The sequence below is a fragment of the Pithys albifrons genome, chromosome 22, assembly GCF_047495875.1.
Source record: "Pithys albifrons albifrons isolate INPA30051 chromosome 22, PitAlb_v1, whole genome shotgun sequence".
Lineage (NCBI taxonomy): Eukaryota > Metazoa > Chordata > Aves > Passeriformes > Thamnophilidae > Pithys > Pithys albifrons.
Window position 1 is genome coordinate 5,043,736 of NC_092479.1, and position 13,477 is coordinate 5,057,212.

At 50.9% G+C, this 13,477-nt stretch overlaps 1 protein-coding gene across 1 annotated transcript in view; it reads left to right on the forward strand.

Moving 5' to 3' along the window:
- Positions 1-13,477, forward strand: part of MEGF6 (multiple EGF like domains 6) — a 35,098-nt gene that overhangs the window by 16,406 nt on the left and 5,215 nt on the right. Inside the window, exons 6-23 of the mRNA XM_071575553.1 lie at positions 536-673; positions 1,211-1,333; positions 2,194-2,316; positions 2,434-2,601; positions 2,830-2,961; positions 3,084-3,212; positions 4,782-4,910; positions 5,043-5,177; positions 5,456-5,590; positions 7,951-8,076; positions 9,007-9,138; positions 9,560-9,688; positions 9,958-10,089; positions 10,408-10,536; positions 11,004-11,132; positions 11,684-11,812; positions 12,117-12,245; positions 12,459-12,587. Of these exons, the coding sequence (XP_071431654.1) occupies positions 536-673; positions 1,211-1,333; positions 2,194-2,316; positions 2,434-2,601; positions 2,830-2,961; positions 3,084-3,212; positions 4,782-4,910; positions 5,043-5,177; positions 5,456-5,590; positions 7,951-8,076; positions 9,007-9,138; positions 9,560-9,688; positions 9,958-10,089; positions 10,408-10,536; positions 11,004-11,132; positions 11,684-11,812; positions 12,117-12,245; positions 12,459-12,587 (2,376 nt within the window). The remainder of the gene's footprint in view (positions 1-535; positions 674-1,210; positions 1,334-2,193; positions 2,317-2,433; positions 2,602-2,829; positions 2,962-3,083; positions 3,213-4,781; positions 4,911-5,042; positions 5,178-5,455; positions 5,591-7,950; positions 8,077-9,006; positions 9,139-9,559; positions 9,689-9,957; positions 10,090-10,407; positions 10,537-11,003; positions 11,133-11,683; positions 11,813-12,116; positions 12,246-12,458; positions 12,588-13,477) is intronic.

Below are 13,477 nucleotides of genomic sequence, written 5' to 3' on the forward strand. Positions count from 1 at the left end.
AAAGCTTAATTAACTAGACAAGTTTATGGAAACCTTGCCAAGCTCAGATGATCTATGGCTGCAATTGATGTTTGTGCCGACCATTTTTGACATGTCAGGAACTAACGATTCTCGCTGTAGGCATCTGGATGTTTCCCTAGTTAGCTCTGTTCTGCTGCTCCCATTTCTCCTTGGCACCAGAACAGCTCTGCTCTGAGGCTGAGCCAACTTTTGGTTGGCAGCACACGCTGCAGCTTGGCAGGAGTGGGAGCAGTTTTGTCCACAGCCTGTTCATCCCAGAGATTGTCCAGAGCCTGCTCCACAACTCCATCCCTAAAAGGCGATGTGAGATCCATCACTTTCTTTTTATACTCCTCTTTCCAGTCCAGCAGTGGCCTCTGTGCAGAGCTATTTCTATCTTTTCCCACCGCAGATCCCCCTTCTCAGTAGCGATGCAGTGCCAGGAGTTGGCTGGAGTGTGGCACCAAGGGCAGGCATGGACCAGTGGTGTGTACAGATGTGTCACACAAGATGCTAACCAGTCTGCCTTTTCCAGGGATAGAGATGGAAATTGTGAACAGCTGTGAAGCCAATAATGGTGGCTGTTCCCATATGTGCCACCACACCAGCTCTGGCCCAGTGTGCACCTGTAACTTTGGCTTTCGGCTGGAAGAGGACCAGAAGTCGTGCACTGGTAAGGCAGGGGAAGGGTCCAGACCTGGAGTTACAGGCACATCTCAAGTAATTATGAGGATTGGCTATTGCATGTGTGCTCTACAAAAAGGCTAAGGGGACTACAAACAGATGCAAAGTTAGAGGAGATGAAATATTATTCTGCTCAAAGCTATCTTCAAACCTCCACTCAGGATATACTTGGACAGCAATTAGGACTTCCAAACTAGGTAGCTTTTCCCTGCTGAAACTGCTCTAAGTGGGAGTTAGTGTTACAGCTGCAATCACCTTGTGTGTAAGCACACAAAGCCTGTAGCAACAATCTCAAACTGGGAATCACAGTGAACTTCTCACAGGCCTTGAGTATTCAGGATTCCTCCTTTTACTGGGGAGGGTCATCTGTTAACACAAAGATCACTCATTTCAAGAGGAACTCAAGAATATTGTCTCAGCATTTGGCTCAGTAAAAGCTCACCAGAAGTAGTCAGGGAGTAATTTAACAGTTACTGTCAGCACTATACAATGTATTAACACCCAGTGCCCTTTGTGTTTTATTTAGATATCAATGAATGTGACACTGGTTCTCACTGTTGTCAGCAAGACTGTTACAATTACCCTGGAGGCTATGAGTGCTCCTGCCATGCCGGGTACAGGCTCAGCATGGATGGCTGTGGGTGTGATGGTGAGTACAAACCTCTCACTGGGCTCCAAGCAAACCCTCTCTGCTGGGGTCTTCAGCCTCACAGCAGGTCAGGAGGCACACACAGAACAGGTCACTCCAATACTAACTTGTCTATTGTCAGTGTCCTCAGTTTGCTCAGCATTAGAGCAGCCCAGCTGTTCTAACCCCTACACTAAGCCCAGCAGAACTGTAGAGGTGTAATGGGGCTTTTGAACACATCAAGTTCAGATCAGAGTAACTCAGAGGGATCTGGTCCAGGTGTGACCCCATTAATTCACAAAAACCTTTCGATGTTCAACCCCAGAGGCCAACATTGCCCATCACTTTCACCCAAGAGATATAGGCTAATAACAGTGTCTGTATAAAACACAGCTGAGACACTGACTATGAGGCTTTTAATTAAAAGAACAAGAAATTGTCCTACCTAGTTGTGAAAAGCCAGGCATTTCTTCCAGTTTTTCCCAGCTCATACCAGTTTTCCTGCCAGTTCTCTGATGAGTCACCTTTTCAGCAGAAAGATTGTGTGGAAAAATCCCTCTGCTAAGTTGTTCTCACTACCAAAGCTCTCAACGACATTTCACATGGGACAAGTCAAACTCACCCACCTGTTCCTACACAATTAGTGATGGATGGGAACTGAAACTGAGCACATTTTATGTTGAAACCCAGGTATCCCTAATCGCTGAAGTGGTTTCCCTCCATTTTTAGAGTTGATGGCTCCTCATATTTGATGGCTCCACATATTTAGCAGAGAGCATGCCATCAGCCAGCTCACTGTTGGATGGTCAGACCTATGTCAGGGCCCCTGTCCTGCATGGGAGGGCTGCTCCGGTTACACCACAGTATCCCATGTTTTGTAGATGTGGATGAGTGCTCTTCAAATAATGGTGGGTGTGAACACACGTGCCAGAACCAGCTAGGTTCATTCCAGTGTGGCTGTGAGATTGGACACAAGCTGGGCGAAGACCGAAGGAGCTGCATCTGTAAGTGCCTTGTCCATGCTGGCACAGGTTGGGCCCTGAGTACGTCACCTCTGCCACCTGGCTGAGCCAGGATCACATGGCCTGGAGCTCCTCAGCCCTGCCTCTCACCTTTTCCAGCTCTAGAGGACACTGTGGAAGCTCTGGATGGTCGGCGCCCCATTATCCGCCCGATCCCTCACGTCGCCATCCTGCGAGATGAATTTACCCAGCTCTTCAACGATGACTATGAGGAAGAGGAGGAAGAGATGGAAGCAAGAGGAGAGCACACGCTTTCAGAGAAATTTGGTGGGCATTTTGCAGCTGTGGTTAATGCCATACTTTGCTTGGAACTCTTCAGAAATATTGGTGCATGCTGGGTTTATTTGAGTTTGGTGAATGCACCCACAAGACCTTTCGAGTGCCTTCTCTGTGTTTAGTTTTGCTGCAGCTGAACACAGGGCTTTCTCTGCCCAGACTCCAGGGATGCTGAGACAGCCTCGGGGAGGTTCTCATCCACAGTACCTCTCATTGCAGTTTGCCTGGAGCACGTGTTCGGCCCTGACTGCAGCCTGACCTGTGAGGACTGTGCAAATGGAGCTGCCTGCAATGCTGAGGGGACTGGCTGCGACTGCCCAGCTGGCTGGACTGGCATTCTCTGCAACCAGAGTGAGTGGTGCTGGGGGGAGCGGCTCCATCGCCACTTCCCTCCCTGCCCCAGGGTGTGCGGTGGGTGCAGCCCCGAGAGGCTGTGGCTGCTGGTTGAGCCTCATCTCCCTCTCCCTCCACAGCTTGCCCAGCTGGCACCTTTGGCAGCAACTGCAGCCAGACCTGCCGCTGCCAGAATGGTGGCACCTGTGACCCCACCACTGGCACCTGCCGCTGCCCGCCCGGTGTGGCCGGAGAACTCTGCCAGGATGGTAAGCCCAGCAACTGCCCTCACCTGCTTTGTGGGGGGTGTCTCACCTTGCTGCAAAGAGGCAGGATAGCGTCTCTTTGGGGCTGCAAAATCACACACCAAATGGAGGGGCCTCTCTTGCAGTTTTCCCTTTCTCCCTTAATATGCTTTTCTGTAAGGAGAACTTCCTGGTGGGCCAGTTGTGAGTGCTACTCCCCAGGTGGTGGAGGTGGCTCTTTTCTGGTTCTCTCAAAATATTAACAGAGCATAAGCCATCACTTCGTAAATGGCTGTTCTGGCCATCCCTGATGCCACTTTCAGATGTCCCAGTTGTAGTTCCTCGAAGCCTGAAAGTGTTTCCCTTGGGATACCCTACACTGGTCACTAACAGCATCTTTCAACACTCTTGTTTGAACCATCGCAGTGTGACCAGCTCCAACACATCCCTACTCCATCTGACTCTGTAGGTCACTGAGTTTTGTGTGAAAAAATGTCATTTTAATAAGGAAAAGATGGTAAAAGAGACTCTTCACCCACAAAACAGTGCTCCAGAGAGTGTGCCTTGTCTTTACACTGGAAGACCTTTGCACTCCCTATTTGTTACTCTGTGGTGACCAGGGGCACACATCTACATTTCATGGGACATTCAGTGGCAGACAGAAAAGAATGTGAAAACCACAATTTCCATGCTAACCATGGAAGTATTTTCCAGTGAAGAAAACCCAAAGCATTGAAAAGCTGTGCCAACAGTGGTTCCCCAAAGTACCCAAAGGAGGTGTCAGTGTTCGTTTCTTGCTCCCAAAGGGTTAAAATTTGGGGGACATAAACTAAAAAGCCAGAAGGAGTGAGACAATCAGAGATTCAAACAAAAGGACTTCAGTCACATGAGAGCATATGGGAATTATTACTGAAGGAGAGCAAAGCAGAATGTAAATGAGCATAAGAGGTACCCCGACCTTTTCTTTCTGTAGGAAGAAGGTGATTGAGGGGGACAGAGAGAAAACAGGAAGGTAAAATTAAAATAAACAATGCAGAACTGCTCTGTTGTCCCAGGGCAGCGTTTCCTCTGCTCCTCTGTTTGTAGGGAGAAGGCACGTGCTGCTGGGCAGCTGCTGGCCTGAGTGTTCTGCTGACACAGCCTGTCTGCCATGTGCTTCCAATATTCAGATCTTTTGCATAACAGAGAAAAAATAATAATTTTATTCCCTTAATAGTGCAAATATCACTGTGGCTTATCAATAGGAGCATCCTTATGTGTTACTTTCTCACACAGAAAAGCCTTGACCCCTTTGAGCCCTGTGGGAGGGTTATTTCTATCCCAGCAAGGAAATTTACTGGTCCCAGTGAGTGCAGAGCTGATGGGTACCCTCAAGGTACTGCAGAGAGTGGCAGCAAGTGACATCCCATGTGACACTGCACAGAGCCAGCTGATTTTGAGCTGATACAGGGAATCCAGTGGCTTTCACCCTGACTGCACCCCTGGTGCATCCCTGGCCTCACACAGCTCTGGTTGTGGTATATTTTTCTGCTGGAAATCAAATGTCCAGATGAAATTGGCTCATCTTTGCAGGAAATCTCTCTCTCTTACTAGGGTGCCCTAAAGGATTTTTTGGGAAACAGTGCAGGAAAAAGTGCAACTGTGCCAACCGAGGTCGTTGCCATCGGATTTATGGAGCCTGTCTGTGTGATCCTGGCTTGTATGGCCGGTACTGCCACTTGGGTATGCTTGTCCTCTCCCTTGTTATTCTTGGATTCCAGCCTTCCTGGGCACCATCCCTGGGAAGGGCCAGCACTGGGAGGCAGTTTCTGTGCCTGGCCCTGGGTCACTGACCAGCTTTTCCCTCTCCTCCAGCCTGCCCAAAGTGGGCGTTCGGCGCTGGGTGCTCAGAGGAGTGTCAGTGTGTGCAGCCCAACACACAGGACTGTGACAGGAGGGATGGCTCCTGCCACTGCAAACCCGGCTACCGTGGCAAGCTCTGCGAGACCAGTGAGTTCCCTGTAGCATCCCCCTTTCCTGCAGCCTCTTTTCTCCACATTACTTTTCACCATTGCAGACAGTCTCACCTCTTGTTCACTTAGGAGCACAGCTTGCTCAGGCTTGGTCATGTTCAGGTCATCTCAGGACCTGTGTGGTGGGTGGGGACATCTGTAACTGTGGGTGGTGGAGATCGAGAGGTTGTTCAAGAGGAACATGAGCGGGGCTGCAGCTCTGCCAGGGGCAAGGAGTAACTTCAGATCTTTCTCTTGAATTGTGGCTGTTCACAGGCTGTGATCCTGGCTATTATGGGGATGGCTGCAAGAAGAAGTGTAGCTGCTCTCCAGGAGTGTCCTGTGACCCTGTCACTGGAGAGTGCCAGAAACAGTGTCCTCGAGGGTACCATGGAGACAACTGTGACCAAGGTAAGGTGGGACTGTGTGGGGCAGCTCTGCATGTGCTGGAAATTCACCATTCTTCCTCACACTTTTTCTTCACAACACAACAAAAAATACTTCCAGAATCCCTGGAGAGCCCCAGTCCATAACAGATGGTCTGATGAGTGTCAGTCTGAGGCTTCAGCGGACATGAGAGCCACCATCCGCAGGTCTCTGGGAGACACTGCCATCTCCTTAAAGCAGGGGAACAGGATTCCTCATGCAAAATGAGCCTGATTCAGAAAAGGAGAATGAAATCTCACTTCATTCTGCCATTTGGACTTCTCTGTGTTGATAGATGAAGGTGATAGTGTTCTAATTATCTTTCCCTGCCCTTGATGTCTTTTCCCTTCCAGGCAGTCTGTGCCCAGCACAACACTATCACATTTTATGCTCCGTTCTCTATTCCATATTGAAACTCTGTTTTATCTGCAAGTGCAAAAGAGGGTTTTACATTTAATTTACGTTAGGATTTAAACTTCTGCCTCTTTATGAACCTGCCAGAGCAGTTTTTTGTTCTTCACATGAAGGGCCAGTTGACGGGATGGTGACTGAACTGCCCAACTCTGTGTTGTTTGACAGTGTCCAACACTCTGACTCTGAGGGTGCAGATTTCAAGATCCTCTGGGTGGTTAGGGTGTCAGATTCCTTGACTTTGTTCAGACAAAGGTGCTTTGAGTGAACCTAAAGGCAGTGAGTCATTGGCACGAGGTGATTACAAAACATGAACACGGTGCTTGGAAAATAATGACTTCTGCCAACTGCAGAGAGGAGCAGAGATTGAAAAATCAACCTCCTCCTACTCTTATGAGGCTGGATCCTCTTGAGTCCACTTCAGCTGGTTGGGTCCCACAGACAATGCAAAAAGTTGGACTCTTGAAGTCCACACTTGAAGACAAATTGCAGTAGGAGAAGACACTGCAGGGAGAGACTGGCAGTGGCTGACATCTGGATTTGGATTTGAGCATCCTGGGAGTTTCTGCACTAATTGATGTTTAGCCAAACACTCCATCAGCCCAGCCCAGAAGTTACAGCTATGAACCTCATTAATCTGCCATTATAGGGTCATGGTGCAGAGCCTCACCTCTAAGAGAATATGGGCTGTTGGTCGGCATAAGACCTGCAGTCAGTCACAGAAATTCCAGTGAAGTGCTACCAGAGCTCCCTAGGTGGAGAGATGGGAGCAGCTCCTGCAGGGCTGTGCCCCTGACAGGGTCTGGCAGCCCTGAGCCACCCATAGTGGGACACTGGAGCCCCTGGAGTCCCCAGATCCCCTGGCGCCTTGGCGGGCCAGGCACTCGCGCTTGGGATATTTTTAAAAAGGGTAAGAAAGGAGCTAAAGCCTGTAGGGGGGAGTCACAGGAAATAACACAAATATTTGTATAGAAATAGTAGGCTCTTGGCTGTTGTTCGGATCTGGAAATTATTAAAGGGTGAAGACAAACATCTGCCATCAATTAGCTAAGAGGAGGAATAACAAAAACTCCACTGTGTCCCTGGAAATGAAGGCGCTGGTGTGCGTTTCCTCCGTGGTTTGTGAGTGCCGATGTGTTCGCCTCTGCCGAAGCCTTACAGAACATTGGCTTTGGTGAGTGTGGAGCTCTTAGGGGAGACTCAGAGAGGATTTAAGGATCTTTGGGTCTGAAGCCCTCAGCCAGCGCGTCATTGCCTGGCTGCTCAATTGTGTCACAGGGCACAAGTGAGAAGGAAGTGCATATTCCTCCCATGGATGAGGATGCTCCTTTATTCCCTTACATCGATGTCCTACTGCAAACCTGGCTGCTTCTTAAACTCAAGGCATCCAGATCCTGTAGGCATTCAGCCAGTGAGGCAAAAATCCTCACAGCATCTTATAAAAGCTAAGAGTGGTTCAGTGTGAGGCTCCCTCAACCTGTGTTCTGCAGTCCAGGCCAGAGACAGCAGAGTGCCTTGGGCAGTTGTTATTCTACAGAGTCCGTGTCCATAGATTGAAGATGAGTTTGGCTTCAGCTGTTGGGCATGTGAGTGGTCACTCTTGTATGAAGAAATACTTGTAGAAAATACAGGCAACAAGAGAAAAGTATTAGACAAACTAGGGCGGTGCTGGCAATGCTGGACATGGACTAGTGTGGCTCACAGAATCATTAAGATTGGAAAAGACCTCCAAGATCATCAAGTCTAATCTTTGACTGAACATCACCATGCCCATAAATCATAAGCACAGTCCTCTCTGGCAGCGTGGGAACTTCTCACAGCTGGGCTTTTCCCCACAGACCTGGAGGCTCCTTTAGGCTGTCTTTTTGGGTTGGTAAAAACCTCTTGGGCATCTCAGGGAGGGGTCAGTTCTCACCCTGCTGCTCTCCCTGCAGAGTGCCCAGAGGGAACGTTCGGGGCAGGCTGCCGGTGGCCCTGTGCCTGTGGTGGAGCTCCCTGTGACCGGAGCACGGGGCAGTGCCACTGCCCGCCCGGCTGGATGGGACATGACTGCGGCCAAGGTGAGCAGAGCAGACGTGCTGAGGGAGGGATTCAGGTGTAGAGCTGTTATTTTTCTTTTGCTAAAATTCATTTTAAAAGCATGCAGTGCAATTAGAATAATCTTTGTGGAAAATGAGAAAAAGTGCAGCTTTTGATGCTAAGTTTTAAACAACAGCCTGAGCCAGCTCTACTCTGCTGTCCAAGCTGAGGGAAGCACAAGTAAACATACATGATGAAAAAGATGAAGGTATTTTCAGTTGCTCCTTAACATAGGAGAGGAACCTTTCTTTACCAAAGCATGTTTTTAATTGCCTTCACTAGATTACTCCTTAACTGCTGGAAAACTAGAGAATCCAAAATTAAAAGCTTTTTCATGATTATACAGTATTACAGCAGCTGGAAGGTATTAGTCCCATATAGATGTCCTGCTCCTAAGAGTTTGGCTGAGCAGTAAAACCACACAAGCACAGTGCTTACCATACATTTCAAGCTGCCTTTTTTTCCAGGCCCTGGAGCAGCTTAGGAGCAGTTGGAGAAGGATTCTTGCCCTGATTTTAGCAGTTCTTAGCCTTTTGCTTCTCCTTTGCAACTCACAGAGGGTCTGAGAGGACTGACTAATGTGCTGTCCATGGTGTGATGGCAGCTCCAGGGTCCCTGTGCCAGCAACACCATTTCCCAGTGAGGAGCCCTTGGAGCTCCCCAAGAGTGGATGAAAATCCAAAATTGGCATGAAAGTCCTGGAGTGAGCTCAGAATAGCACTTAGCAAGGCTCACACAGTGTTTGTGGAACAAGCAAAGCCATGCTGTGCTTGCTGGTAGCCACGTCTTGCTGAACAGAAGTCCATGTCTTGCATGAAGGAGAGAGGAATCCCCAAAAACCAGACTTTTCCCTCTCCCACCTTGGCTCTGATCCCAGTGATGTGTGTCCTCTCTCTCTGTCCGTGCTCCAGCCTGCCCTGAGGGTCATTGGGGACCAGGATGCCAGGAGATCTGCCCTGACTGCACCAACAATGCCACCTGTGACCCCACCACAGGAGCCTGTGTGTGCCTGCCTGGCTACACCGGCCAGCGCTGCCAAGATGGTGAGTGTGGAGGTCCCTCAGCTGGAATGTCCATCTCCAACTAGAATGAGGGTTATTTCTGTTGACCTGGAGCACTTGCTCCAGTGAGCAGAGCACCCAGCGATCGACCAGGCACTGCTGTGCTCAACAGAGCAGGCTGGCCACTGTGCACATTTTTGTTGCCTACTCTTTAGGGCACGGGCTGGGGTCTTCCCTTAAAGTCCCTCTAGTCCCATCTCTGTGGTAGTACTTTCTACATCAGCAGAAAGTGAGGCACAGTGCTGAGTCCCCTGTCCAGTTCTGCCCAGAGCTGAGCACCCATGCTCAGAGTGCCAGTGCTGTGTCAATGCCTGTGGCTCTGCCCAAGCACTGCAGTGCCCTCAGGTCTGTCAGGGTGGGGTTCCAACAGCCCTCTGCAGTCAGTCCCTGTTTTCCTTGGCAGTGTGTCCGCCAGGCTGGTTTGGCCTCAACTGCCAGCTGAGCTGCAGCTGTGGGAATGAGGGACATTGTCATCCAGTGACGGGGACATGCAGCTGCCCATCTGGCTGGATGGGGCACAACTGTCAGAGAGGTACGGAATCACTCCTGGACTACACTGGCCTGTTGTGCCAATCTACACTGTCATTGCTCCATTCTCATCCTTGTGCTGTGCCTCTGCCAGGGAAATCTCTCTGAAATCCTTTCACTCTGTCCAGCTGTCACTGTCACTCTGGGCTCTCTGGGGACCTCCATCTGTGTTTGTTCCTGTGCCTAAGGCAGTGCTGTGCCTATGCTGTGCTCTCTGTAGAGGCTGAGCAGGTGGGGAACACACAGTGATGGGGTGTTCCTCCTGTGTTTCAGCCTGTGATGTGGGGCGCTGGGGCCCAGACTGTGCCCACGCCTGCAACTGCAGCAACAGCGATGGCAGCTGCAGCGCCGAGACGGGGCAGTGCCTCTGTGAAGCTGGGTACATGGGCAGCCACTGTGAGAAGAGTGAGTGCTGTGGGGTGCTCCGTGTGCCTTTACACACATCCAGATGCTGCAGATGTGTGGTTGAGGGAAAGGCATCAGTCCAATCCAGTCCCCTTGCCCTGGCTGTGATGCTGTCCCAGTCTTGATGCCAGACTGATTCCGCCCTGAGGGTGGTGGGGTGATGTGGGTAAGGAGCAGGGTAGAACCCACTGGTCATTATAAAAAAGCAGCTTCCAGATACTCTTACTCCGTTCAGAAACTGATTCCTTGCCATAGCATGGCTTCCCTGGGACCCTAGGAAGGACAGGCTCCTCAGTTTCATTTCCTTCTGCTTTCCAGAGTGCCCAGAGGGATGGTTTGGGCTGAGCTGTCGGCATCAGTGTCAGTGTGACAATGGGGCATCCTGTGACCATGTCAGCGGGGCCTGTACATGCAGCCCAGGCTGGCGAGGAACATTCTGTGAGCATGGTGAGTACCTGCACCTGAGGAGCAGGGACCATGGCTCCATCCCATAGGGTTTGTGCTCCCTGTCTGCCTTTATTATCCTGTTACAGCAAAAAGAATCCCTCAGGATGGTCATGGGGTGAACTGCATGTCCACAAGCTGCTGTCTCTGGTTTTAGTTCTGGAGGGAAAATGCAAAGGGAAAAAAAAAGAGACTAACAAAATGTGATGAAAGAGGGGATGCAGTGCATGTGCAGCTACCTCATGGCATTACTCTCCTAATTCACCTGTACAGCTCTCTCCTGTACCTGGAATGTCCAGAGTGGACATACATCCAATATCTGCTCCCCTGCCAGGAAGGAGCCCTTCACAGTGGCTGTCACAGTAGTGCAGCCTTATAGCAGCCAAAAAGACAACCAAGAGCCATCTTTCCTGCTGGGGTTTCCAGCTCTGAATAGTCATTTTGTGGGAATTCTCCTTTGTTTTCCACAGCCTGTCCCGATGGATTTTATGGACTGGATTGTCGGCAAGCTTGTGACTGCTTGAACGGTGCCCAGTGTGACCCTGTGACAGGCCAGTGCCAGTGTCCCCCCGGCTGGACTGGCCCCCGCTGTGGACAGGGTGGGTGTTTGTGGCTGGCACCCACCCTCTGTGCTGGCATGGGGTGGAGAGAGTCAGAGCTGCCCTCCACAGGCACTCCGGAGTACTGGGGTGAGATGGAGAGAGGCAGGGACAGAGCAGCTTCACACGGCACTCTGGAGCCAGTGCTATCTCTTTGCTGCCAGGTCGTAGGAACCAGAGGTTTGGGTGTCCTTCTCCCATTTGTGATTTTCTCTGAATAGAATCTCATTTTGCATAGCAGAGAAGTACTTGGATTCAGACTGGCAGGCTCTGGCTGAGCACATTGTGGTTGGCTGCAATAAGGGCTTGAGCATCCAGCAAAACTGCTTTGAAATAGCTAAAAGGATGTAACACTGATGATAACAGTGTCTGTGTTTGGATGTCAGTACCCATAGGATACATTGTTTCCCTATAGACCATAAAACCACCTCCCACTGCAGCCATGCACCACCCTTGGGTCCTCTCCCAGCCTCTGGGATGGTTGGTAGAATCTTGGCTGCTGTAGTTCCCACCTGCTGCCTCACAGTCCTGCCTGCTCTGCTCCCCCTCAGCGTGCCAGGAGAACAAGTACGGCCAGAACTGCAGCCAAACCTGCCACTGCTTCAATAACGCCACCTGCAGCCACATCAGCGGCCGCTGCCTCTGTGCTGCCGGGTGGACAGGACCCACGTGCCAGCAAGGTAATGCTTCCCAACCCAGCCTCTTCCCCAGCCAACCTGTGTAGGAATGCCATTCCCTAGGCTGAGTGGAATGCCTTTCCTGGGGTGGAATGCCACTGCCTCTTACCTGAGCAGGTGAAATACCAAATGTCATTTTGTGGGCAGCTGAGCAGCCTTGGCGGGGGGTTGTGGGCTTCTCTCATTGCAGCAATAACAGTGTTGATCTATAACAGGCTATCCACTCATGGCTCTGGCAGCTGCTGCAGTGTAGTGCCTGCCTTGAGCTGTGCTGTGACCTGGAATGTTTGTCCTGCTTTTCCCTCAGCCTGCCCAGTGGGTTCCTATGGGAAGAACTGCCACCAGCGCTGCCTCTGCCAGAACGGTGGCATGTGTGACCCAGCCACGGGGATCTGCGCTTGCCCCGCAGGCTGGACAGGGCTGGCCTGTGAGCTGGGTGAGGAAACAGCCAGGACTAATCAGCTCTGGGGGAAAGTGTCCTGGCTTGGACTGGTTTTGCTCTGAGGGCTGGTGGCGGTGTGCAAGGGGCTGGTGGTGCATGGTTCTTTCCTTGTGGGTGGGGTAGTGGGTGCTGGAATGGTGGGTGGAGGAATGGTGGGAGCTGGGATAATGGGTACCAGGACAGTGTCTCACTCTGTTCCCCTGCCAGCCTGTGCCCAGGGGCAACATGGGGCTGACTGCCAGGAGCGCTGCGAGTGCCACCATGGGGGGCTCTGTGACCACCAGACGGGGCACTGCCTCTGCCAGCCTGGATGGACGGGCAAGAAGTGCGAGAGCCGTAAGTGGGGCATGGCAGGTCTGACCATGGGCATTGATGGCTTTGTCAGCACCCAGTGCTGCCCAAAGAGGGGCTGGGGGGGTTTAAGCAATGACATAAAATTAAAATTTCAGCTTGTCAGAGAGCTGGTAAGTGCCGTGATTTTGGCTGTGCCTTGGTTTTGCCCACTGCTGTGCTTTCTCCTTCCACAGAATCACAGAATGGCTTGGGTTGGAAGGGACCTTAAAGATCATCCAGTTCCAACCCCATCTAGTTCCTTTACTCAGAGGGCTGTCCTGAAAGTGGTGGTGCACACACAGAGGCTGCACAGCAACTTGTGATGGTTCAGGTGGGAGAGGGTTTCCAAAGGCACAGACCCCCAGGCATTGGTGCAAAGCAGGATTGAAGGCTGGGCACCAATTGTGCATGGTGAAACCCATATGCCAAGTGAGGATCTTCCTCTGTCCCATTTATTTTAAGGGTAACAAAGTATTGTTTCCTTTCCATTCTTCCTTTTACGTGTGCCTGTATCACACTGACCCTCAGGGCCTGTCTTCAGTCCCAAGCCCCAGTAAATCATTACATCCGTCCCTTAGTGGCTCCTGTGTTTGCTTTATCCTTAGAAACACACCCTGGCAATCCCCTTCCAATGAGGAAGTGTTGAAAAGGCTCTTGGCCTTCAAAGCAGAGGCAGGAACTTCATCACGTATCAGCACACTAAGAAAAAAAAGAGAAGCTTCTCTTTCAGGGATCATGACACCTCCCAGCACATCTTTATATCCGGGTGTAAAGTCCAGTTCCAGCACTTGCCAGCTGAAGTCTGGCACAAGGGAGCTGCCACCAGCCGCTCTCAGGTTTCCTGCTGGGAATGTTTTTCCCTTCAGGAGGCTGTAAACAGCTTGTCTGGCAGC